Source organism: Dendropsophus ebraccatus, chromosome 7, assembly GCF_027789765.1.
Source record: "Dendropsophus ebraccatus isolate aDenEbr1 chromosome 7, aDenEbr1.pat, whole genome shotgun sequence".
Classification (NCBI taxonomy): domain Eukaryota; kingdom Metazoa; phylum Chordata; class Amphibia; order Anura; family Hylidae; genus Dendropsophus; species Dendropsophus ebraccatus.
This window is the reverse complement of record NC_091460.1, coordinates 124163703-124190700: the sequence shown is the minus strand read 5'-3', so window position 1 is coordinate 124190700 and position 26998 is coordinate 124163703. Positions and strand designations below refer to the sequence as shown.

Sequence of the window (26998 nt, the reverse complement as noted above, 5' to 3'; positions counted from 1 at the left end):
TGACGTCTTCTTCGGGAGCTTGGCGGATCTTCCCGAGTGCCGGCCACCCTCTGCAGCGTCATCCGAAGCTCAGCCGCGATTGGCTGAGCATAACTGTGCTCAGCCAATCGCGGCTGAGCGGCTGATGACGCGGCCACATCATCAGCTGCTCAGCCGCGATTGGCTGAGCACAGTTATGCTCAGCCAATCGCGGCTGAGCTTCGGATGACGCTGCAGAGGGCGGCCGGCACTCGGGAAGATCCGCCGGCCTCCCGCAGAAGACGTCACTGCTGACGATCGGAGACCGTGGTCGGCACGTGACAGGTAATGTATAGCGCACCACACTTCCGGGTACACGTGCGGGGGTGGTGGGAAATGGGAAGGGGGCCATTCACAGACATAACATACATTACAAAGTTGTATAACTTTGTAATGTGTGTTATTCTGTGAATAATTTTTTATCGCCGGACAACCCCTTTAAGGCTATGTTCACACAATGTAAAAATAAGGGCTAAATACGGCCGTATTTGGATAAAATATTTTGCCCTTTTTTTTTTTTTTTTTAATAATCATAACTAGAGATGAGCGAACCTTGATCATGCTTGAGTCCATCCGAACCAGAACTTTCGGCATTTGATTAGCGGTGGCTGCTGAAGTTGGATAAAGCCCTAAGGCTATGTGGAAAACATGGATATAGTCATTGGCTGTATCCATGTTTTCCAGACAACCTTAGAGCTTTATCCAAGTTCTGCAGCCACCGCTAATCAAATGCTGAACGTTCGGGTTCGGATGGACTCGAACCCGAACCCGGTTCGCTCATCTCTAATCATAACCCATAGCCATAGTTTATTTGATGTTTTTTATCCTTCACATCAGCACATATTATGAATCTGTAATTATGTCTCAGTGTATACATAAGCGCTGATATGTATATACACGGATGCCATTTCTATACACTGTTAGCACTTTATACATTTATTCATTCATCAATATGGATGCATGTTATCTAGTTTTCACTCTATGAATATGGACCATTGACCATCATGCATTGCTTGAAAATGGCTGAAACGTTTGCTTTGGATGGAATAAATCATAAGGGGGAGATTTATCCAGCAGTCTTACAGTAGGAATGTCCTTTGTTGCCCATAGCAACCGACCACAGCTCCCATAGCAACCACAGCTCCCATAGCAACCAATCACAGCTGAGCACTTATCACTGACTGTAAGCTTGATACATAAACAACAGCAGCAGTTATGATGACATCACAAGCACAAGGCTCATGATGATGATGTCACACATGGTACGGAGTATACAGATGTAGAGCTGAGGCTTCTGCTGCTAGTTACAGGTCGGCAGCTTGAAGAAGACACGTCCAGGTAGGGAGCTCTTCTCTGAGGCCTCGTTCACACATGGAGCTAGAATTAATTTAGTATACACCTCATCTGGGCACATGTGTGAACCTGGCCTTAAAGGGGTTTTGCAGGGAAAGTTGAGTTATGGTCTATGCACAGGATTGGCCTTCGTTCCCTGTAAAACCCCTTTATAATGGCTGTTCTTATGCAGACAGCCCCCTCTCTGTCGTATGTCTGCTGTGTGGCAGAATGTAGGTTGTATATTAGATTGTAAGCTCCTGCGGGGAGCAGGGCCTCTACACATGTAGCTGGTGTTACCATGAAATGCTTTGTCGTGTTCATGTAAACACTGGTGTCATCTGTATTGTACATTGCAGTGCAAGCTCTTAGGAGTGGGGTATTGTAGTGTACATTAGATTGTAAGCTCCTTGGGGCAGACATGTATTCATGTATTATTTATCAGCCTGTAAGCTCTTAAGAGGAGGGCCTGTATTACTCTGTGAGCTCTTAGGAGCAGAGATTGTACTGTATACTAGAGTGTAAGCTCTGTGGGCAAGGCATGTATTGTGAATATTACCTTGTAAACTCTTAAGGGCAGGTCTCCCGAATCATATAGATTGAAAGCTCTTAGGAGCAGGACATGTAATGTATATATATATACATTTCATTGATGTATATGTAATAATAATAATAGTTATTCTTAAAGAGACAGTATATTGTGCAGCATTACTGACTCTCTCTTTCATTACAGGGTGAAATCTCCAGATCCTATATACTCCATACATGTATACAGCTGTATGCAGCAGGCTAGTTGTGATCCAGGGAGATCCGATCCGATCGCCACTTGTGGGGTCAGGAAGGAATTTTTTCCCCCCTGAGATAGAAGTCTCCGGGGGGTTTCTTCGCCTTCCTCTGGATCTTTAGGTCCGGTGACTCTCAGATCAGGATAATAGAGGACGGGTGGGAAAGACTGTGGCACGTTCTGTGGTCTCCACCAGACCTGACCTGAGAGTCACCAGGTCAACTATTCATTAATAGGCCGGTAATATTTTATTACAATGTTGCATATTGCTATTTTTTTAAATAAAGAATTCAAATTTATTGTATTGCTTCATTTTTGTCTCCATTTCTTTCTTTTTTTTATTATATATTTATTAGAGTTTTCAGCATATAAACATTAAAACCAAATCATTCCATATCAAGGTGAAGTGATAAATTATTACTTTCATACACGTATAACTTGATTACCACCACTAATCTTTGCAATTGGAGAAAAAACACACATCTTATTTCCCATTCCCAAGGGCGTGCATCCAAAAATGCCACAAATGACTCCCTGCCATTAACTCTTGTCCACCTCTCCATCAAAATTAATAATATATGCCTTGGCTGATCTCTCCCCCCGAAGCGGAGGGTCACGGGAGCAAATCCCTGCATCCCCCTGACCCAACCGCTTCACTCGGCTCCCAACTCCCCACCCGACCGGGCCGGGAACAAAAGCAATTCAAATTACGCAGCCTTTTAAATAATATAAAAAATAATAATAAAACAAAATATATATATAAAATAAAAATAAATTAAAAAAATTCAAAAGAAAAAAAAAAGAAGAAAAAAAAAAGCAAATTCTCATCTAAAGATCCTAGACTAAGTGGGATCGTTCCATAATCCATACGATTCAGACCCTCCCGGAAGCGTAGCCCTCCTCGGCTCCGCACTCCCCGGAAAGCCTACCATAAACATCCTAACATCACAGTCCACATATATGATATAGACTCCCCATGGTGTTTACGTGGGACAGGTTACCTGGAAACCAACGAAGTTACCTCCATCGTTCCATCTCTCCCGACCCAGCTTATTTTCACCTTTCAACACATCGCCTACGGCTCGGACCACACGAAGAAAAAAAAACCCCTATACCTTCTATCTAAATAACCGCTAATCCTCCCTCCGATCGAGCTAGGAGCCAAGACCGACCGACAAAGAGCCCCGGGCCAGGGGACACAAGTCCAAGCCCCGCAACCCCCCACTCCGAGACCAGAAACCAGCCAAGTCTCCCATATCTCATTTATATTATTTCTCCTTGGCGTTAAGGAAGCCCACCCACCGGTTACAATTAGCAGCGCATAGATTGCACATTCACAATATGATTTATCAAGCTTACTCTTCACTTCCCCTGGATATGATCTTCAACATATACTTTAGTTTCTAATCCTTCTAATCCTCACATTATTGAACCTAACCCATCCCTCCTGCTCTCTCCCTCCTTCCTCCCCCCTCCCCAAAAAAAACTAATTAAGCACCCCCCCCCCCCCTCTCCCTCCACTCCCCTCCCTCTCTCCATCACCGCTCTATCGACAATATATCCTTCCACCCTGGCCATCTAGCCCATATTTCAAAGAATTTTTGACTCTTATTTCTTCTCATAGCCTTATAATGTTCCATTGCTATTATTTTGAACATTTCATTCTCCCACTCTCTTATATTAGGCGGTACTTCTGCAGTCCATCTTTTAAGTATACAATTGTCAGCTGCAAACAGTGCTTTGGATACGATCATCTTTACTTCCTGACTCCCTTGCATTTGTGACATATCTCCCAATACACATATTTTACTCTCATAATTTATTTTTACCTCCAAACGTTCTTCCAAACGAACTAACACTGTAGTCCAATATCTATGTAATTTTGGACATCTCCATAGCAAGTGAATCAAGCCCCCCCCCCCTCTCTAACTTACATTTTACACATTCATCCGTGTCTCTCAATTTCATTTTAAATAATCTCCGCGGTGTATAATACGCTCAGTGAATTATAAAGAACTGTGTAACTTGGTGATTGAGTCTAGTACTATTTGTATTAATATTTCTAAAAATATACTCCCAACCTATCTCTACATCCCTCATATCATTCTTCCATTTCTCTCTAAACTTTTTGTCCCTTACTTTAAAGTGACCTTTAATTATCCTATACATTTTTGCAGTCAAACCCCTCTTAACCGTCCTAATGTTATCTGTCATCACCTCGTGATTTGAAACCTTTAACGCTTTTTTATTTCGTGGACAGTGTGTTGCGTGTACTATCTGTAAATATCTAAAATAATCAACGTGTCTTAATCCGTATTCTTCTGAAAGTCTATCAAAAGACCTAATATTCCCCTGTACATCATATAACTGAAAATTGTTTGTGATACCTAACCCAGAAAATATAATCCTGAATCCTACCAAAATGTGGAAGGTACTTATTCTCCCATAGGGGGGGTAAATTCATTGCTATTGGATTTAGTAATTTTAGCTTTCACCATGTTCCATGTTTTATGGGCCAGAAAATTAAGAGGTTTTGCTTTGTCCCAAAACATCCCTGATTCCAAAATAGTGGGAAGATCCGGATGCACTTTAGAGCGTTTACCTGCCCAATAATCAATTGGGTCAAATTCTTTTTCCCCTATAATAAATTTCATTGGGAGGCCAAAAAATAATACTCAAAGATAGGTAGGTTCAGTCCTCCCTTGGCTTTAGGCAGACACCATATTTCATATGAAATACGTACTTATCTTATTTTTCCATATAATCTGGTTACACATCCTTCTTATTAATAACCAATATTTTCTCCCTAGCCAAACCGGGCTATTTGCTAACACATACAATATTTGTAATAGAATAATCATTTTAACCAATCCAATTCTTGAGGCAACGCTCAGGGGGAGCCCACTCCATTTCTTTGCTTTCTTCATAAGCCTATCAATCAGCAGCAATATATTTAACTTGGGGTATTGTTCTATCTGTTTTGAGATTACAATACCCAAATATTTTATTTCATTCTGTATAACAAAAATGTGCGACTCTTCATATCTCCTCTTATCATCATCACTAGAAAACAAAATAGATGATTTACTCCAGTTTATGTGGAACCCACTAAATCTCCCAAATTTGTCAATAACCTCTCTCACCCTTTTAACCGAAATTTTGCCCTTATTTTTACGTTGTGTGAACGTAAGGCTGTGCAGTCCGTTTAATGTATAGATTTTATTTTTTTTAAATGGATGCATTTTTCCCCACAAAAAGTATGCGTTATTTTCCTTTTTTTTTTAGCGTACACAAAACATGGTTGACCACGTTTTTTGTGTATGTTAAAAGTATCGATTTAAAAATAGATACGTTAAACAGACAAGGCTATGTTCACACACAGTAAAATAAAAGCAAAATACAACAGTAAAATATGTGTAAAATGCGGATGTGGATGCGGATTTGAATATAATAGGGTGCTACATTAAGGTCTATGGAAAAATGTCAGCCTGGGCAAATATTGTAAGAAAAATATATATTTTTACAATGTGTGCACAGATTGCTGTTTTTCCATAGACTTTAAAGTGGCACGTTATTAGATTTAAAATACAGCTGCATTTTATAAAAATTTTATTTTCGTATTTTGCTTTTATTTTTCTGTGTGTGATTATAGCTTTGTATAGCCTAATATGGGTCAATATGTATTTTTATTTATTTATTGATTGATTTTCATTTTTCTTTCATAATAAAGGAATTTATTAGAAAAGGACAGTTCCTTAAAGGAGAAGTCTGGTGAAAATTTTTATTAAAGTATTGTATTGCCCCCCAAAAGTTATACAAATAACCAACATACACTTATTATGGGAAATGCTTATAAAGTGCTTTTTCCCTGCACTTACTACTGTATCAAGACTTCACTTCCTGGATAACATGGTGATGTCACTTCCTGGATAACATGGTGATGTCACTTCCTGGATAAAAAGATGATGTCACGACCCGACTCCCAGAGCTGTGCGGGCTGTGGCTGCTGGAAAGGATGATGGCAGGGGAATGCTCATCACCGGGTCGTGACATCACCATTTTATTCAGGAAGTGACACCTTGATGCAGTGGTAACTGCAGGGAAAAAAGCACTTAATAAGCATTTACCGTAATAAGTGTATGTTGGTGATTTGTATAACTTTTGGGGGGCAATACAATACTTTAATAAAAAATTTTGCCGGACTTCTCCTTTAATCGCTCTAAAAACATACTGCTAAAGCTAAACTAGAAAGAGTAAAGATGTTAGCCAGGCTTAGAAAAACATGTCCACCTTGTTAAAGAAACAGCATCATGCTCAAGATCATGGAGGATCCCTCGCTATCAGACACTTATCCCCTATGCTGTGCATAGAAGCAATGTTGTAATGGGGGGAAAGCTATAAAAAATGTGGTAGGCAGGCTGTGTAAATAAATAGTACAAAACCCCCAAAATCCACATTAATTCCAGGTTGTAAGGCAAAAAAAAATGGGAAAACACCAAGGATGGTGAAAAACTTCTTTCCATTTTTTGTGTAAAAGAGTTGGAGCTATTGCTGAATATTCACTGATCACCAATTGCATAAGTGTGCACGGTCTATAATTAAATCATGTCATGGTATACTGCATAACTCTGTAATGCATGCACAAGCAAGTGTCAGTGGCCGAGTCAGTGACATGCTAAGTATGCATATCTGTCACCTGCACGACATACTCCTATGTTATACACCGAGAGTTCTCTATTAGGTATGTTGACAGAGAAACTTTTGTGAGCAATAAATTATTTTTGTTTACTTTTACGTTTTCCCATTTTATATATTGTTGTGACACTCTTGGCCTTCAATACGTTGACGCCGATTGAATTTCACATTCAATAGATGTTGATAGTCTTGCTAAATGTTCTCACAGCAGTAATGGGTTGCCATTCAATTGGCTAGAAGTTAATTTCTGATTTAGGCTGGGTTCACACTATGTATATTTCAGGCAGTATTTGGTCCTCATGTCAGGTCCTAATAGCAACCAAAACCAGGAGTGGATTGAAAACACAGAAAGGATCTGTTCACACAATGTTGAAATTGAGTGGATGGCCGCCATATAACAGTAAATAACGGCCATTATTTCAATACCACAGCCATTGTTTTAAAATAACAGCAAATATTTGCCATTAAATGACGGCCATCCACTCAATTACAACATTATGTGAACAGAGCCTTTCTGTGTTTTCAATCCACTCCTGGTTTTGGTTGCTATACAGCCTCATAAATACAGCCTCAAATATACATAGTGTGAACCCAGCCTTAAAGTGGAAGAGGGCCTTACAACAAGCAGATCCCGTCAAACCCTTTTAAATTTATGCAATAATAGACATTTTAAAAAAGAAAAAAGTATGTATTTTTGTAGAAATCATGTGTGGGAACCCTTTCCTTCCAGCTCACTTCATCATCAGTTGGAGACCAGCTAGTGTAAACAGTGTGCTCCAATGTGACATCAATGCTAAAACAGGAAGTCTGGGAAAAGGGGTGGAGCTTAGGTCTTTGTAACTATATTTAAAGGGAATCTTTCACTAGGTTTATGTTGCTTTAAATGAGGGCAGCATAAACTAGTGACAGAAATGCTGAACAGATCAGTGTATTATTTACATCATTTAGTTCAGCCGTTCTCCTAATATGCAGGAGAATATGGTTCATGCCCCCCCCCCCTTCCCCTTCCCTCTAGTTGCTGGCTGACTGCCTATATACAGCATGGATAGATAACTGCCAATCAGCAGCTGGTGGGTGGAGTTTTCTGCTTCTCATGAATGTCCAGGACTACTGTGCACATAATGGATAGGACTGCTTATTGTCCTTGTTATTCAGGAGGATATCTCCAAATCAGCTGCATAGAACAATGTAGGTGATACACCATTCTGTACAGCTTCTCTGTTGCTATTTTGTGCTACCCTAAAATAGGACAACAGAAACCTACTGACAGAGTCTTTAGTAAGCTAGGCAGTTATGTAGAACCTAAAGCAGAAAAACAGTGCATTAGACATGTCCATTGTTATAGATACTCGCTGTGATCAGGAGAAATAGTTGGGTAGAGGACATGACAGCAGCGTGATCCACTCCCTAGCAACCATGTGGTCTAATAGAATCACATGGTCATATTAAGCCATTAGTTGCTGCTCAGTTCCATTGAAGTGAATGGAGCTTAATTGCAAACCGCACCTGAACTGGAGACAAGAGTCGTGTTGTCTCTGAAAGAAAGTGGCCATGTTTTTGTAGCACTGGATAACCCTTTAAACTACTTTCTTCAAGCCTGTTTGCCCACATATGGCAGTGTGACTATCCGGTGTGCGTCTGCATGGCCAGACCCAACCCCTGGTGGACTCCTTTACGGTGTTGTTGGGCTTCATACACTTTTGGTCATGTTTGATGAAATGTCATTAGTTAGTTAGGGCCCTGTTCCATGGGCCGATTATCGTTCGAATTATCATTACATCGCTCGGATCTAAACGATAATCGTTCGGTTGAATAGCAGTTAACGATTAAACAACGAACGAGAAATCGTTAATCGCTTAATAAGACCTGGACCTATTTTTAGCGTTGCTCGTTCGCAAATCGTTCGCATTGAATAAGACTTTGTTCGGTCGTTTGCAGTCAACGAACGCAATAGCGACGACAAGCCGACCGCAAGAACGATTATAAGCAGCGATTATCGTTCCATGTAAATGGGTGAACGATTTCAGGCCGTTCGCAATAGCGGTCGTTTGAAATCATTTATCGTTAACGATTATGCGAACGATAATTGTCCCGTGGAATAGGGCCCTTAGTCTTTACAGAGAAAATTTTATTAACTAAAACACATTTTTAATGTACAAGCATTGTTTGATAACCTGTGGCCCTTAGGCTCCGTTCACACGGAGTAAAAAGTGATGGAATCCCACCAGCCTCCATGTCATACTGGCTGTCTATGAGAGGCTCGCCCGCCTCCTCTCTCCGCGCAGAAGAATAGACATGTCAATTCTTCTGAGCTGAGAGGCGCAGAAAGAGGAGGCACGCAAACCTCCCAAAGACAGCCAGTATGACACGGAGGCTGGCGGAATTCCGACACTTTTTACTCCGTGTAAATGGAGCCTTAGATAAGACCCACCAGGCATCCACTATCTTAGGTCAATCATGCTCAGTTCAGTCAGTCTCATGATCTGTCCCATTAGTATAGGCAGTTGGTTTTCACTTTACATACAGCAAGAGGGATTGTGGAAAAGTATCTGCACTGTTGCATGGCAACAGCAGGGTCATAGTTCAGAGAGGAAACCAGGAAGAAATCAGATGCATGGGGAAGAAAAATGGTACAGGGATGTAAGCTTCTTTACTAAAAACAGCACATTCGTTCTCCTTTACGTATTTGTATGTGGTATATATCTTCTTTGCATTGTGACACCACCCTTAAATTTCAATCAAAATATAACAGATAAATAACACAACATATTCCACCATTCTAAGATTTCCTTAACAAAAATAAACCCAAAATGTGTGAAAAGTACACCCCATGAATCAATAGCTTGTAGAGCCGCCTGCAGTAGGAACAGCTTGAAGCAATGGTTTTCTGTTAGACTCTCAAATCTTTCTGGAGGAATGCTCACACTACAATATTACTTTAAATGATTGATTTTGTGGATATTCGTTCATGACCCGCCTCCCAGAGCTGTGCGGGCTGTGGCTGCTGGAGAGGATGATGGCAGGGGGACACTGAGGGACACAGGGCACTGGAGGGACACTGACCATCCCTCTGCCATCGTCCTCTCCAGCAGCCACAGCCCGCACAGCTCTGGGAGTCGGGTCGTGACATCACCATTTTATCCAGGAAGTGAAGCCTTGATGCAGTAGTAAGTGCAGGGAAAAAGCACTTTATAAGCATTTCCCAGCATAAGTGTATATTGGGGGTTTGTATAACGTTTGAGGGGCAATACAATACTTTAATAAAAATTTTCAACTGACTTCTCCTTTAAAGGGAATGTGTCTCCTAAATTTTCTTTTACTGATTAGAATTAGATTTGTCCTTTTGTTTGATTTTGTTTCTATGTTATGACTTTCATTTTTATTTTATGTTTTGTTCATTGTTATGGGGGCTGCCATCTTGCATGAGCTGTTCTTAACAGTATGGAGGTAGACGACAATAGACAGACTCTGCCCCCTTGAGATAAATGTGAGACATTACTGAGCGTGCTCTGTTACCTATATAGAGGTCCTTCCACAGGGAGCTGCTGTTGTGTCCTGTATCTACTGGTGTGACATGTTGCTGCAATGCTATACAGATCACTTTACAGCAGCATTCTCTTACCACTACAGACACAACAGGAAGTCTCAGCTTAGTTTAAGCCCCAGTGGTGAGAATGAAAACTGCAAGATCTATAAATACATATACACTCACCGGCCACTTTATTAGGTACACCATGCTAGTAACGGGTTGGACCCCCTTTTGCCTTCAGAACTGCCTCAATTCTTCGTGGCATAGATACAACAAGGTGCTGGAAGCATTCCTCATAGATTTTGGTCCATATTGACATGATGGCATCACACAGTTGCCGCAGATTTGTCGGCTGCACATCCATGATGCGAATCTCCCGTTCCACCACATCCCAAAGATGCTCTATTGGATTGAGATCTGGTGACTGTGGAGGCCATTTGAGTACAGTGAACTCATTGTCATGTTCAAGAAACCAGTCTGAGATGATTCTAGCTTTATGACATGGCGCATTATCCTGCTGAAAGTAGCCATCAGATGTTGGGTACATTGTGGTCATAAAGGGATGGACATGGTCAGCAACAATACTCAGGTAGGCTGTGGCGTTGCAACGATGCTCAATTGGTACCAAGGGGCCCAAAGAATGCCAAGAAAATATTCCCCACACCATGACACCACCACCACCAGCCTGAACCGTTGATACAAGGCAGGATGGATCCATGCTTTCATGTTGTTGACGCCAAATTCTGACCCTACCATCCGAATGTCGCAGCAGAAATCGAGACTCATCAGACCAGGCAACGTTTTTCCAATCTTCTACTGTCCAATTTCGATGAGCTTGTGCAAATTGTAGCCTCAGTTTCCTGTTCTTAGCTGAAAGGAGTGGCACCCGGTGTGGTCTTCTGCTGCTGTAGCCCATCTGCCTCAAAGTTCAACGTACTGTGCATTCAGAGATGCTCTTCTGCCTACCTTGGTTGTAACGGTTGGCTATTTGAGTCACTGTTGCCTTTCTATCAGCTCAAACCAGTCTGCCCATTCTCCTCTGACCTCTGGCATCAACAAGGCATTTCCGCCCACAGAACTGCCGCTCACTGGATGTTTTTTCTTTTTCGGACCATTCTCTGTAAACCCTATTGATGGTTGTGCGTGAAAATCCCAGTAGATCAGCAGTTTCTGAAATACTCAGACCAGCCCTTCTGGCACCAACAACCATGCCACGTTCAAAGGCACTCAAATCACCTTTCTTCCCCATACTGATGCTCGGTTTGAACTGCAGGAGATTGTCTTGACCATGTCTACATGCCTAAATGCACTGAGTTGCCGCCATGTGATTGGCTGATTAGAAATTAAGTGGTAACGTGCAGTTGGACAGGTGTACCTAATAAAGTGGCCGGTGAGTGCATGTGTATGTGTATATATATATATATATATATATATATATATATATATATAAAAATGGAAAATTCGAAAAAAAATGTCACCAAAAATTCTTTAAAAAAAAGTTTAACATAAAAACTTTCTTTAAACAATAGATCATATTCTGATGACACATTCCCTTTAAAGGGAATTTATTAGCAGGTGAGGGTTTCTATGAAGTGCCTGTGCCTTCTATGAAGTGACACGTGTAGCCAACATCAGTCTGTAATATGACTCTAAATGCTACTGTGTATTTCCTGCATCATGACTCATTGAAGAGGCCTTGACTTTTACAGAAAAACGAATGCAAGTAGAAATGAATGAACCCGTATCAGAAGGTATAGCTGGTATTACAATGTTGTTTTAATAGTAATGATCTGGAGTCAACAACATATTTCTGTTTTAGGAGCGTTCATTACTTTGTTGTTAACCGTCTGTAGGACGGGTTTCTTTTATTAGGGTCCTATTCCACGGGCCGATGGGGGCCCGATCAATAATGTAAACGAGCGCCGATCTGCTAGATCGGCGCTCGTTTACTGGGCCTATTACAGGGCCCGATAATCGTTTAGCGAGGGCTTCAGGGACATCGTTACCAATGTTCTTGCAGCCCTTGTTAAAAACCATAAATAAACAATCAGCCAATGACATCGGGGGGGGGGGGGGGGGATGGGGGTTGGTGAACCCACAAGTAGTCATCTCCCTGTAACTCATATGAGCTTTAAAGGGTTTATCGAGCGTAAATCTTTTTCTTTCAAATCAACTGATAGAAGTAAATTGCAAATCTATATAACTTTCTGATATCATAAAATCTCAAGTCTTCCCATACTTATTAGCTGCTAAATGTGCTGCAGGAAACGTTTTCTTTTCAGTCTTACACAGTGCTCTCTGCTGACATCTCTGGTCGAGACAGGAACTCTGTCTCGTTTTTTTATGAATCCCCATAGAAAACCTCTCCTGCTCTGGACAGTTCCTGTATCGGCCAGAGATGTCACTAGAGAGCACTGAGTCAGACTGGAAATAAAACAACATTTCCTGTAGGACATACAGCAGCTAATAAGTATGGGAAGACTTGAGATTTTTTAATAGAAGTAAATTACAAATCTATATAATTTTCTGACACCAGCTGATTTGAAATAAAAAGATTTTCGCTGCACAACCCCTTTATAGCACCTGAATATTATAAAGATGCTTAATAAGAATATATAAGTGTATGTGGCACTATGCGACAACATGACTATGGCAATGATACACTGTAAACTCAGGTGCATTTATATTAAAAGGTTATCCTGACATTAGATGTCATTAAGACAAGTCTTTATAAAGAGGAACAAGAAGAGAAATTCTTGCTGACATTCTCCCTGAGCAGCCTCCCACACATACACGTAGGGCTCCATGAACTCTGCCTGTCTAAAGATCCGGTCACAGGATAACAACAGCTGTCACTGCGGGGTTATGTAGGAGGCCATGCATGTCTTATAATTGAAGGATAGTTTCCTATTAGTTTTGGTTTGTAGCAACAGTAATATTTCTTTACAACACAAATAGGAGTATGGACGAATATTCCAAAATGTAAAACGAAACAAAAATGAACAAAAAATAAAAGTAAATCAACCCTTTCAGGTGTTACTACAAAGAAGAAGAATGACTGAAATAATTATTGTTTATACATATATAACAGGTTAATGGTTATCATCAATCAAACTTATATATAGGGGAAATATCCTTTATGCTGATGTTCCTGCTCCTGTGTGGGCCCATGGCTATGCAGCCGTATGTATACTTCCTGCTCAGTTTGCCAGTAAGGCGTTAAGTGGGAATGCTAGTATTATTAGACTGGGGAAAAAATTGCCCTTCCCATCCTAGTATTACAATGTTGCTGCTGTTTGGTTTTACCTGTCTGATTATGGAAAAGAGAGGGTCCCTACACACTTTTTTGTTTTGTTCTCTCTCTTTTTCATAACCTACACCCCCACTTAACCCCTTTTTTGTCGCTTGGCCCAGTGTAGTGCACTAAGCCCATGTAGTGGGGGGAACAGTAAGCAGCAATCTGGACAGATCGCAGCTTAGTGTCTAGCACCAAAAGCGTTTAGTCGTGATGCTGTGCTTTGCCACTTATCTCAATCCTGCCAGAATGGACAGGAGGCATATCATGTATGCCCCCTGCTTAGCTCAAACCAGGCCATGGCAGTACAGATACAGGCCTACTCGGAAGCAGGAGCTTTCTTCTCTTGGGCAGGAGACCCCATTCAGAGCAGTTATCTCCCCTTAAACGGAGCGATCGTGCCGCAGCATTTAAGGGGTTATTGACAGGCTGCAGCATGATCGGCTGATTGCAGCCGGCCCTCACCTGCTATGAAGTGGGCTCCACTCCTGAGCGCGCTTCATAGCACATTAGACACCAAGGGAGTACGGTTACATCCTGGGTCGTCTGGTGATAGGCGGTCAGGGCGTACCTGTACAGGAAAAAATATTTCTATGAGTGAATGACAAATGGCGTCAGCATTCACACCAAGCTACATTCCTAAATTTCTCAGCATCACTACTAGTTAAATGCTGCCTTCTATTAGGCTTGGTGCACACACAGTACAACTAGTAAAATAAAAGCACCATATAGCCAATAAAAAAAGGGAAGGTTTTTAATCTAGTAAAACACCACATAAACGTCTATGGAGAAACAGCTGTTTTTGTACACAGCGTAAAATAAATTGTTGTTTTAGGCTGGGTTCACACTACGCATATTTCAGTCAGTATTGTGGTCCTCATATTGCAACCAAAACCAGGAGTGGATTAAAAACACAGAAAGGATCTGTCCACACAATGGTGAAATTGAGTGGATGGCCGCCATATAACAGTAATAACTGCCATTATTTCAATATAACAGCCGTTGTTTTAAAATAACAGCAAATATTTGCCATTAAATGGCGGCCATCCACTCAATTTCACCATTGTGTGAACAGTGCCTTTCTCTGTTTTTAATCCACTCCTGGTTTTGGTTGCAATATGAGGGCCACAATACTGACTAAAATATACGTAGTGTGAACCCAGCCTTATAATGTGTGCACAGACGGCCATTTTCTCATACACTTTAAAGGGTTTTTCTAAGAATGCAAAAGAGGAATGAAGCCTACTGTGGGGCCACCTCCTCCTGGGTTAATATAGAACGGATGCTTCTACAGATCAAATGTATAAAGCAGCAACCTGGTCCAGTATTCATACCTTGGTCACCCTATTGCCTGGATGTGATGGCAAGTCCTGGCTGCACCTTTGCCTGGAAAGTTTTCCAAGGAGTCATCCCTCCCCAAGACTTTTAATTTGGTAGGTCTCCAATCATGGTGCCTTCAGAAAGGAGGATGTTATGGAAATAAAAATTATTCTTACTATTCATTGATTTTCCACGAGTCCTTCAGGCTTTCTCCTATTAACAGGATAGGAGAAAAGTAGAAGATCGTGCTGAGGTTCGACCTCTGTACCCCCACGATCTCCGTATAGGGCCCCCCGACTCCGCGAGTACGGCTCTTCGGGCGTACTCATTTCTTTCCGTCACTCCATAGGAATGATTAGCACTTTGTTCATAATACAGAAGCTAGGGCCCGATACGAAGATCAGCAGGGGTCCAGAGGTCGGACCCCCCCGCCGTGCTCCCCTACTTTTTCTCTATCCTGTTAATTTTCCTGGAAAACCTCTTTAACTTTATCATTCTATATCTATCTAACCAAAAGTCAAGGAGAGTAAGCACTCAAATATCAGTGTGGAGGTGCCAGCGGTCAGGTCCTAGATGGCCAGCCATGAAATACAAGTAGAGAGGCAAAACAGCACTCCAATCCAGCTGAAAAGGTGACCTAATTTAGAACAACATCCCCTCTAATGGAGCATTTACACAGAGAGATTTATCTGACAGATCTTTGAAGCCAAAGTCAGGAACAGACTATAAACAGGGAACAGGTCATAAAGGAAAGACTGGGATCTATCCTTTACTCATAGCCATTGCTGGCTTTGGCTAAAAAAATCTGTCAGATAAATCTGTATGTGTAAAGACATGCAATACATAGATGCAATACATACAATGTTTAAGGGTATATTCACACGGGCGGGCTCGCAGCGAGATTCTCGCTGTGAGCCCGGCAGGTCCTGGCAGTTTCCATACACTACATACTTGCTGCGGTCTAAACGACCGCAGCGAGTATGTAATTATACCGCCCTTAACCCCTTCTGCTCCCGCCCTGCTCCCCCGCTGTAAGCATACATTACCTGTCCTTGCTGCACGGGTCCGGCGTCCTGCTCTCCTGTCCGGCCAATCAGTGTGTTGCCCAGCCGCAGCCACTGATTGGCTGGACGGGAGAGCAGGACGCCGATCCCGTGCAGCAAGGACAGGTAATGTATGCTTACAGCGGGGGAGCAGAAGGGGTTAAGGGCGGTATAATTACATACTCGCTGCAATCGTTTAGACCGCAGCAAGTATGTAGTGTGTGGGAACTGCCAGGACCTGCCGGGCTCGCAGCGAGAATCTCGCTGCGAGCCCGTCCGTGTGAATATACCCTAAAGGTAGTATTTCATCCACCTTTTTTTTTTTACTGATTAGGCTGGGTTTACACTACGTTTTTGCAATCGGTTTTTTTCCATCCGTTTTTTGCAAAAAAAAAGGATAGAAAAAACGGATGCATGTGTGTGCATCCGTTTTGATCCGTTTTTCCATTGACTTCCATTATAAAAAAGAAAAACGGATCAAAACGGATCCAGTTTTTTTTAGCAGACACAAAAATGAGGTCGACTATGTTTTTGTGTACGGTAAAAAACAGATACATTTTGAGCCGTTTTTTTTTTGTTTTTTTTTAATGAAAGTCAATGGAAAAACGGATCAAAACGGATGCACACAGTTGCACCCGTTTTTTTCATTAGTTTTTCATCCGTTTTTTGCATAAAACGGATTGCAAAAACGGATTGCAGAACCCAGCCTACAAGACAGATACTGGATTTTTTTTCTAATTATTATGGGACATGCCATCTACATATGTAAAACTCATATGTGCCTGAATAAAGAATAATTTTCCAAAAGAATTTCATGGAAAAAAAAAAATATAATAAGGTTTAAAAAAATATATGTATATACTGTAGCCTTAATGTTCGCTTAACAAGAATTTCCAATCCACCTTTATCTGAATCCAAAAAACAATTCAGTTATCTCAACTACATTATTCATCAGGTATATGTTAATATTTACTAATCCATATATTGATATTTGTAGTATATTTCTCTCTTCCTTAAGAGAATTCGGCCTTTCATTCTGATCAGTCAGTAGACTAGCTTGAGGATACTAAACTAGGACATCTGGACGGCTTAAATTAATGTGACCTTCATAGCTGTCATTAGGTTAGTGTTATGTTAAATGTCCCCATGGAGCATGGGTAATCCAAGCCAAGATAAAGGAAGTAGATGGGTCATCCTTCACAGCAAGTGGAAAAAGCACCTGGATGCAAAGAAGAACCAATCTACAAAAGCAGGGACATAACACAAGACTTTCTAAGAATGCTGTTGGTGAGTCTCATAAAAAAAAAATTCCAAGATTACAATTTCCAAAAACAATGAAAAAGCGGAGATCTTTCTGGGCAGTGCTGCTTTGAGAAGAATTCCAGAAGTCCTGAAGTCTTATTCAAATAGTTTATTGGGTGCAAAAACATCCAATGAGTACGAGACAGGATCAGTCTCTTCATCCACATAATATACCAATACACACCACTGAATGCTGAGAAAAACTCTAAATCCTATGCTATGTAAAAGACTGCATAAAAGGTATAGCAAAATATGCATATTATACAATATAAAAGAATACATGTACATACTAAAACTAGATTCTGCAAGGACATTTTGAAGATCATGGATTTTCTTTATAAACACTTAGGGGGAGATTTATCAAACATGGTGTAAGGCCCCGTTCCCACTGAGCAAAGGTAGCGGAATTCTCCCCCTTATAGTCCACATTTGTCAAGAATATTTTGGTATTAAAGGGGTTATCCAGCGCTATAAAAACATGGCCATTTTCCCCCTTTCTTGTCTCCAGATTGGGTGAGGTTTCAAATTCAGTTCCATTGAAGTAAATGAAGCTTAATTGCAAACCGCACCTGAACTGGAGACAAGAGAGGGGATGGATATGGCACAAAGGGCACTGCCTGGGTGACACTGACATTCTAATGTCACACTGATAAAGAGAGAAGAGCAGTGTCAACTCTACCACCAAAATGAAAGTATAATACAGACGTACCTTGGTTCGCAGTTTGAGAACCGAGCAGTCTGAACACTGAGCAATGTTTTCCCATAGAAAATAATGTAATTGTGTTTAATTGGTTCCAGCACCGACCAATAATTACATACAATACTCATTTATTACATTGAAAAGTGGCCAGTTTAATCACTACATTACAGGACAGAACAGCACTATATACTGTACAGTACATTATACACAAGAAATATCTAACAAAACCAGCAATTATAGTACAGTAGTCACCGACTCCTCACTCATCCTCCACTGTATAAAGTGCCCCCCCCCCCTGCGCCATCCCAGCACTGTAACAGATGGGTGGTCCACTGACTGTACTACTACTGTACTGTATATGCACTCCAGCAGTCTTATACAGTACAGGATGGGAGATGGTGCACTGACTGTACTACTACTGTACTGTATATGCACTCCAGCAGTCTTATACATTACAGGATGGGACATAGGAGATGGTGGTGCACTGACTGTACTACTACTGTACTGTATATGCACTCCAGCAATCTTATACAGTACAGGATGGGAGATGGTGGTGCACTGACTGTACTACTACTGTACTGTATATGCACTCCAGCAGTCTTATACAGCACAGGATGGGAGATGGTGGTGCACTAACTGTACTACTACTGTACTGTATATGCACTCCAGCAATCTTCTACAGTACAGGACGGGAGATGGTGGTGCACTGACTGTACTACTACTGTGCTGTATATGCACTCCAGCAATCTTATACAGTACAGGATGGGAGATGGTGGTGCACTGACTGTACTACTACTGTACTGTATATGCACTCCAGCAGTCTTATACAGTACAGGATGGGAGATGGTGGTGCACTGACTGTACTACTACTGTACTGTATATGCACTCCAGCAGTCTTATACAGTACAGGATGGGAGATGGTGGTGCACTGACTGTACTACTACTGTACTGTATATGCACTCCAGCAATCTTATACAGTACTGTACAGAATGGGAGATGGTGGTGTACTGACTGTACTACTACTGTACTGTATATGCACTCCAGCAGTCTTATACAGTACAGGATGGGAGATGGTGGTGCACTGACTGTACTACTACTGTACTGTATATGCACTCCAGCAATCTTATACAGTATTGTACAGGATGGGAGATGGTGGTGTACTGACTGTACTACTACTGTACTGTATATGCAGGGCCGGATTAAAGGGAGGGCACAAGGGGCATGTGCCCAGGGGCCTCCACCACTAGGGGGCCTCCACCAGCCACAACCCGGAAGTGGTGTCTGGGAGCCCAAGCATGTGGAAACCCTACCTGGACACAGCACTGGCCACACTGCATGCTGTCCAAAGAGGGAGGGAGGTGTAGGGTTAATCCTGTGTAAGCATCTCCCTCCTGGCAGGCTCAGACTCCCCCCTGGTGGGTCTTTGAATGGATTCTTCCTGTCAAGCTTCCGGGTGCCTGTCTCCTGCCGAGGTCCTCACTCCCCCCTCGCCCCTCCCCCCTCGCCCCTCCCCCTCACTGAGGAGAGGACAGCGTGGGACCTTAGCAAGGAAACCTGATCTCTCCAGCAGGGATGTGACATCATGGAGCATGCTGGAGCATCTGTCACAGTGGCTAACAGGCTGAATGAACAGAGAAGAGACAGAAGAGAGAAGACCTGTCATCTGCCCAGATCAGGTGAGTATGAGGTTTTGTTTTGTATTGGCACATCAGAGCAGGGGTATATACTATATTGAGGCATATATCAGAGCAGGGATATATACTATAGGGGCATATATCAGAGTAGGGGTATATACTATAGGAGCATATATCAGAGCAGGGGGCATATACCAGAGCCAAGGGCATATACTATGGGGGCATATATCAGAGCAGGGGTATATACTATAGGGGCATATATCAGAGCAGAGGTATATATATATATATATATATATATATATATAGCCTGTGTGTGCAGCGTATGATATATAGCCTGTGTGCAGTGTATGGTATATAGTCTGTGTGCAGTGTATGGTATACAGCCTATGTGCAGCCTATAATATATAGCCTGTTTGCAGTGTATGGTGTATAGCCTGTGTGCAGCCTATGATATATAGCCTGTGTGCAGCGTATGACATATAGCCTGTGTGCAGTGTATGGTATATAGCCTGTGTGCAGTGTATGGTATATAGTATGTGTGCAGTGTATGATATATAGCCTGTGTGCAGTATATGACATGTAACATGTGTGCAGTGTATGATATATAGCCTGTGTGCAGTGTATGATATATAGCCTGTGTGCAGTATATGACATGTAACATGTGTGCAGTGTATGATATATAGCCTGTGTGCAGTGTATGGTATATAGCCTGTGTGCAGTGTATGATATATAGCCTGTGTGCAGTGTATGATATATAGCCTGTGTGCAGTATATGACATGTAACATGTGTGCAGTGTATGATATATAGCCTGTGTGCAGTATATGACATGTAATCTGTGTGCAGTGTATGATATATAGCCTGTGTGCAGTGTATGATATATACAGCCTGTGTGCAGCATATGGTGTATATATAGCCTGTGTGCAGCATATGAGATGTAGCCTGTGTGCAGCTATATATGCATATATCATTAGGGTATATTCACATGTAGCATATCGGCTATAGATTATACACAGCCTTTAAGTACTTTCTGCTCTTTACTGCTTCAGGTAGTTTATATGGTTGGGAACTGAAGATAAGACTTAGACTTGCAAGTCCAGGTTCTGCCTGCGACTCACAACTGCATATGCTGCTGTGGTGGCTGACAGAGGGCAAGAGAGCACAGAAAGTACTAAAGTGCTGTGTTCTCGCATTGCATTAAGTGGGAACACACTGCAATGCTCACCCCTCCCCCATCCTGTCTCTAGGGCCTGGCATCTTCCTCTGGACTGCAGCCTCTAGTGACCATCACATGCAGAACAGAGGAGGATGCTAAACCATACAGCCAGGAGTGAGGAGGGGAAGGTGCTACAGTCCCCTACAGTAATCAGCCACCTGTATAGAATGCTCTATGGTTTATTTGTGGGGGAAGAAAATGGGGGGGGGGCAACAAAATTGTTGCCCAGGGCCTCCACCAACCTTAATCCGGCCCTGTGTATATGCACTCCAGCAGTCTTATACAGTACAGGATGGGAGATGGTGGTGCACTGACTGTACTACTACTGTACTGTATATGCACTCCAGCACTCTTATACAGTACAGGATGGGAGATGGTGGTGCACTGACTGTACTACTACTGTACTGTATATGCACTCCAGCAGTCTTATACAGTACAGGATGGGAGATGGTGGTGCACTGACTGTACTACTACTGTACTGTATATACACTCCAGCAGTCTTATACAGTCAGGTCAGGATCCCAGGTCAGAACCATAAGACAGACCAAGAAAAAAAATCATTTTCTATTTTTCTTAAAGGGGTTATCCAGCATTTTTTTTCTTTCTAATCAGCTGGGGTCAGAAAGTTATACAGATTTGTCATGTACTTCTACTGAAAAATACTCAAGTATTCCAGTACTTTAGCTACTGTATGTCCTGCAGGAAGTACTGTTTTCTTTTCAGTCTGACACAGTGCCCTCCACTGCCACCTCTGTCTGTAAAAGGAACTGTCCTGAGCAAATCCTTTTTTTTTTTCGGTACTCTGGACAGTTCCTGACATGAACAGAGGTGGCAGCAGAGAGCCCTGTGTCAGACTAGAAAGAATACACCATTTCCTGCAGGACAAACAGCAGTTGATAAGTACTGGAAGACTTAAGATTTTTAAATAGAAGCAATTTATGAATGTGTATAACTTTCTGATACCAGTTAATTTGAAAAAAAAAATAAAAAAAATCTTCACTGGAGTACCACTTTAAAGTTACAGCTGAAAATGCAGCAGCCAAGCTAGTCATAAATGCCTATAGCATGCATTGGCTACCATTTTGGTTGCCCTCTAGGATCCTGAAGCCCATCCCTGTACATGACACCCCCTGTCTAATACCCCCTAACAGTGGCAATACCAGAAGCAATACTGGCTGCAGCAGTAAGTTGTGAAATCGATTGTTTTGTATGTTCATAGACGATCCCTTTAAAGGGGTATTCCACTCAAACATAACTTTTGATATGTTGCTGCCTATAGAGAGACTAACAATTCCTTCCATTCTTGTTATTATCTATTCAGCCTCCTTTCCCCAGTTCTTAGCTGCTGTTTTTAGCTGAAAACAAAAAAATCTGTGTGTGAGCCTTTCTCTCGGTCTTCCCCTCCTCCCCCTCTCCCTTCTAAGACAGATGATGTATACAAGTCTCTGAATGGCTTCAGCTGCAACATTGTAGCTTCTTTGTAATGCTGGGAGGGTTAATCACAGTTCATTAGCAATTTGACCTCTGAATAATCCTCCCAGCATTACAAAAAAGCAACAATGTTAAAGATAAAGCCTGCCAAGGCTGTCTCAGAAGGGAGGGGGAGGGGGAGACAGAGAGAAAAGCTCACATACAGATTTTAGTGTCTTCAGAATTACAAAAAAGCTACAATGTTGCAGATAAAGCATGCCAGGGCTGTCTCAGAAGGGAGGGGGGAGGGGGGGACAGAAAGAAAATCTCACACACAGATTTTTGTGTCTTCAGCCGAAAGCAGCAGCTCAGAACTGGGGGAAAGAGACTGAATAGATAATAACAAGTATGGAATGAATTGTTAGTCTCACCATGGGCAGCAACATATGAAAAGTTATGTTTGAGTGGAATACCCTTTTAAGTCTATAGACTTGTATGTTTCGCAAAAGAACAACTATGTGATGCTTCCACAGGCTTCTATCCATGATCAAAGATAATAACCCTTTTACACAATGGTGAAGATTTATTAAACATGGTGTAAAGTGAAACTGGCTCAGTTGCCCCTAGCAACCAATCAGCTTCCACCTTTCATTCCTCACAGACTCTTTGGGAAATGAAAGGTGGAATCTGATTGGTTGCTAGGGGCAACTGGGCCAATTCTACTTTACACCATGTTTGATAAATCTCCCCCAATAAGTATGGCGGCTCTATCAGTGAGTGAGGTCAGGTTGGCTGTGATAAGATCCATGTATGCGTGTTCTAAAAATGATACTGAATTCCTTTAAGGTTATAAAGGTTATAAAGAGCCATATTATCAATGAGTGTGCAGTAATTCCAGCTGCCCAACTTCTTATCTAAACGGAGGTATTTCATACCTTGCCCAACCACCAGCTGTGTAAGCTTTACACGTCGATGGCCGATGGAACCCTAGTTATCTCAGCAGGAGCACTAACCTTCAGAATAGGACAATCCAATCAATAAAAAAGAGCAATAAATAGGAGATAATGGGTAATGCAGTGAAAACCTTGCACTTACACTGGTTACATCATACTGCCAACATCTGCAGAACTGCGCCAATGTGAGGATATACTGCAATACTCCGCACATATGACCTTTCACCTGCATAACTGGGCAGATTTGCTTTTTGGGGCCTATAACTAGTCTAGGAGATGTGTTGTGTTTAGCTCACAGGGTATTTTCTAAACTGAATACACCTTATGGCTATGTTCGCACTACGTAGGTGCCACAGAAATCAAGGCCAATGTTACAACGGCCGTGATTTCTGCGGTACTTACGTAGTGCTGCAGGCAGGAGTATTTACACATAGGGGGAGATTTATCAAACAAGGTGTAAAGTGAAACTGGCCCAGTTGCCCCTAGCAACCAATCAGATTCCACCTTTCATTTTCCAAAGAGTCTGTGAGGAATGAAAAGTGGAATCTGATTGGTTGCTAGGGGCGACTGAGCCAGTTTCACTTTACACCATGTTTGAGAAATCTCCCCCATAGTATACACTCCGGCCAGGATCCCTAGCGGCGCACACAGTGCACACAGTGAAGCGAGCGGCTCTGGCCGCACGCTCTATTGTGTGCAGTGGGGAGTTCTGATGCTGCCGTGCACGGATGCGCCCGCATCAGGACTCAGCGGCGCTAAAGATCATCCGGCAGGGATGATCTTCAATAAGACCCGCCATTCCATGACCGGCCGGTCTCATGCAGCATCGGAACATAGCCTATCTGTGAGCTTAAGAAGATGTGGGTTTCAAGCACAAAGAATATTAAAGGGGTACTCTGGCAAAATGTTTTGTTTTTTTTTCAAATCAACTAGTTTCAGAAAGTTATATAGATTTCTAATTTACTTCTATTACAAAATATCAAGTCTTCCAGTGCTTATCAGCTGCTGTATGTCCTGCAGGAAGTGGTGTATTCTTTCCAGTGCTCTATGCTGCCACCTCTGTCTGTAACAAAAACTCTCCAGAGCAGTAACAAATCCCCGTAGAAAACCTCTACTGCTCTGGACAGTACCTGTCTCGGATAAAGGTGGCAGCAGAAAGCACTGTGTCAGACTGGAAATAATACACCACTCCCTGCAGGACATGCAGCAGCTGATAAGTACTGGAAGACTGGAGATATTTTTAAATAGAATAAACTACAAATCTGTATAATTTATGTAGAAGAGGCTACCCCCTTATGTAGGTGAGGCTACCCCCTTATGTGGAAGAGGCTACTTCCTTATGTAGAAGAGGCTACCCCCTTATGTAGAAGAGGCTACCCCCTTATAAAGAAAAGGATACACCCATATGTAGAAGAGGCTACCCCTTTAGGCAGAAGAGGCTACCCCCTTATGTAGAAGAAGCTACCCCCTTATGTAGAAGAAGCTATCCCCTTATGTGAAAAAGGCTACTTCCTTATGTGGAAGAGGCTACTTCCTTATGTAGAAGAGGCTACCCCCTTATGTAGAAGAGGCTACCCCCTTATGTAGAAGAGGCTACCCCCTTATGTAGAAGAGGCTACCACCTTAGGAAGAAGAGGATACTCCCTTATGTAGAAGAGGCTACCCCCTTATGAAGAAGAGAATACTCCCTTATGTAGAAGAGGCTACCCCTTTAGGTAGAAGAGGCTACCCCCTTATGTAGAAGAGGCTACCCCCTTATGTAGAAGAGGCTACCACCTTATGAAGAAGAGGATACTCCCTTATGTAGAAGAGGCTACCCCCTTATGAAGAAGAGGATACTCCCTTATGTAGAAGAGGCTACCCCCTTAGGTAAAAGAGGCTACCCCCTTATGAAGAAGAGGATACTCCTTTATGTAGAAGAGGCTACCCCTTTAGGCAGAAAAGGCTACCGTCTTAGGTAGAAGAGGCTTCCACCTTATGTAGAAGAGACTAACCGTTATATAGAAGAGGCTACCCCCAAAAAATACAGAAAACTCCATCCTCTAAACCACAGATATAAATGATCTCTATGTATAAGGCTTATGTCTCTCTGGCCCACACCCCTGACACTCAAACTGTTAGAACTTTTAATAACTATGGCCTAATAAATGTAGAGGGCCTCTCTAATATAGTCCACCATCATATTATAACCCCATATCTATAGATCTTACCTACACTATTTATACTGCCTGACTATTATAACATTACCCTTAAAATATGGGAATTCTATATCTCCGAGTGTAACTAGGAAAAACAACAGCCCATCTCTAGACACATCACACACAGGAATGCTATACAATCTCCCAGCAAACTATTTTCTGTCATGTATAGCCCCTATAAATATAGAATATGACACATTATCTGCCTTGTGAGAGGTTACTATTACCCTCGGTCTGGGCTATGTAAGGGATACAATCCTGCTAAAGGATCGCACTCGAAACTTCTGCGATTGTGTATAAATATGCTTACCTTTAATGGAAGCGGAAAAGGTGGAAAAAATACAAAGCAAAAATAACAGGGTGAGCGATATCATGGTTCTCGTCTCTTCCTCCTCTTCTTCAGTTCATTTACCGGGAATCAGTGAGCGGTTCTTACCGGAGAAAGATTCCGACTAGGAAAGAAAGGATCGAGGCTGAAGAGCAATGTTTATCTAGATGTAGTAAAGGTCAGAATCCAAACTCCATGTGTTAGTTGTGGTGACTAAAGGTCTTTTAGTTAATTATTATTCTGGAGGACTTTCTAGATAGTAACTGGGAGTCCTCCTTACATTGTTCCATAGAAAACATGTACGGTAAACACACCGGTCATTGAGATGGTCATTGACAATGATCACAATGATCTGCTGGACAAATACCACTTTGTGTTTGATAGACTGAAGGATAGTTTTACTTGAAGGCAACTTTATACTATCTACAGTGTGAGAGTGAATGTCTGTTCTGTATAGACATCCAAACGCCTCAATAGATTGGCCCCAAATTTGGCATGTAGGTACATTGGGTGTCCATGAAGGTTTGTGTAAGGGTGCGTTCACACGCACAGGATCTGCAGCAGAACTGATGGCGCAGATTTGAATCTGCAGCAGAACCGCAGCAGATTTCATGGCCCAGAATCGATTTGCTTTGAATCTGCAGCTTCAAATCTGCGCCATCAAATCTGCTGCAGAACCCGTATGTGTGAACGCACCCTAAAGGTCAGGAACTGTGGTTCTCAGGTATCAGCTAATATCACAGCCTGCACTCTGTAAGCACCCAACAGTTTGAGGAAAAGTTAGGGCCCTATAACACGGAGCGATAATCGGCCTGATTTGAACAATTATCGCTCTGTGTAATGGTGCGTTAACACGGAACGATTATCGTTCAAATTTTCGCAATAACGATCTCATTGGAGCGATAATCGGCTCGTGTCAATACAGCGAATGATCAAGCGACGAGCGAGAAATTGTTCATTTCGGTCTTTCAACATGTTCTCAAATCGTCGTTGGTCGTTCGCTAAAAATTCGCTAACGATGTCCATGCAGCCCTTACTGTCCAATTATTGAGCCGTGTAATAGGTTCAGTAAATAAGCGGTGATCTAGCAGATTGGCACTCCTTTACTAAAATGATCGGGTAATAGTACCCTTGGCGAGCTGTCTTCTAGTAAAATATAGAGATTAGCGCAAAGTTATGGTGGCTCAGTTGTCCCTAGCAACCAATCAGATTCCACCTTTCATTTTCCAAAGAGTCTGTGAGG

General features: G+C 42.1%; 2 protein-coding genes across 4 annotated transcripts in view; one reads left to right on the top strand and one right to left on the bottom strand.

The window, feature by feature from the left end:
• MTTP (microsomal triglyceride transfer protein) overlaps positions 1-25899 on the bottom strand; it is a 74021-nt gene extending 48122 nt beyond the window's left edge. Inside the window, exon 1 of the mRNA XM_069978353.1 lies at positions 25738-25899. Coding sequence (XP_069834454.1) covers positions 25738-25801 — 64 coding nt within the window. The 5' untranslated portion in view covers positions 25802-25899. The remainder of the gene's footprint in view (positions 1-25737) is intronic.
• The window catches only part of TRMT10A (tRNA methyltransferase 10A), a 12777-nt gene continuing 11615 nt past the window's right edge, over positions 25837-26998 (top strand). Inside the window, exon 1 of one of the 3 annotated variants that reach the window (XM_069978358.1) lies at positions 25837-25933. The gene's annotated coding sequence lies outside the window, so the exon portion shown is untranslated. The remainder of the gene's footprint in view (positions 25934-26998) is intronic. The other 2 variants (XM_069978357.1, XM_069978355.1) reach the window with 2 other exon arrangements.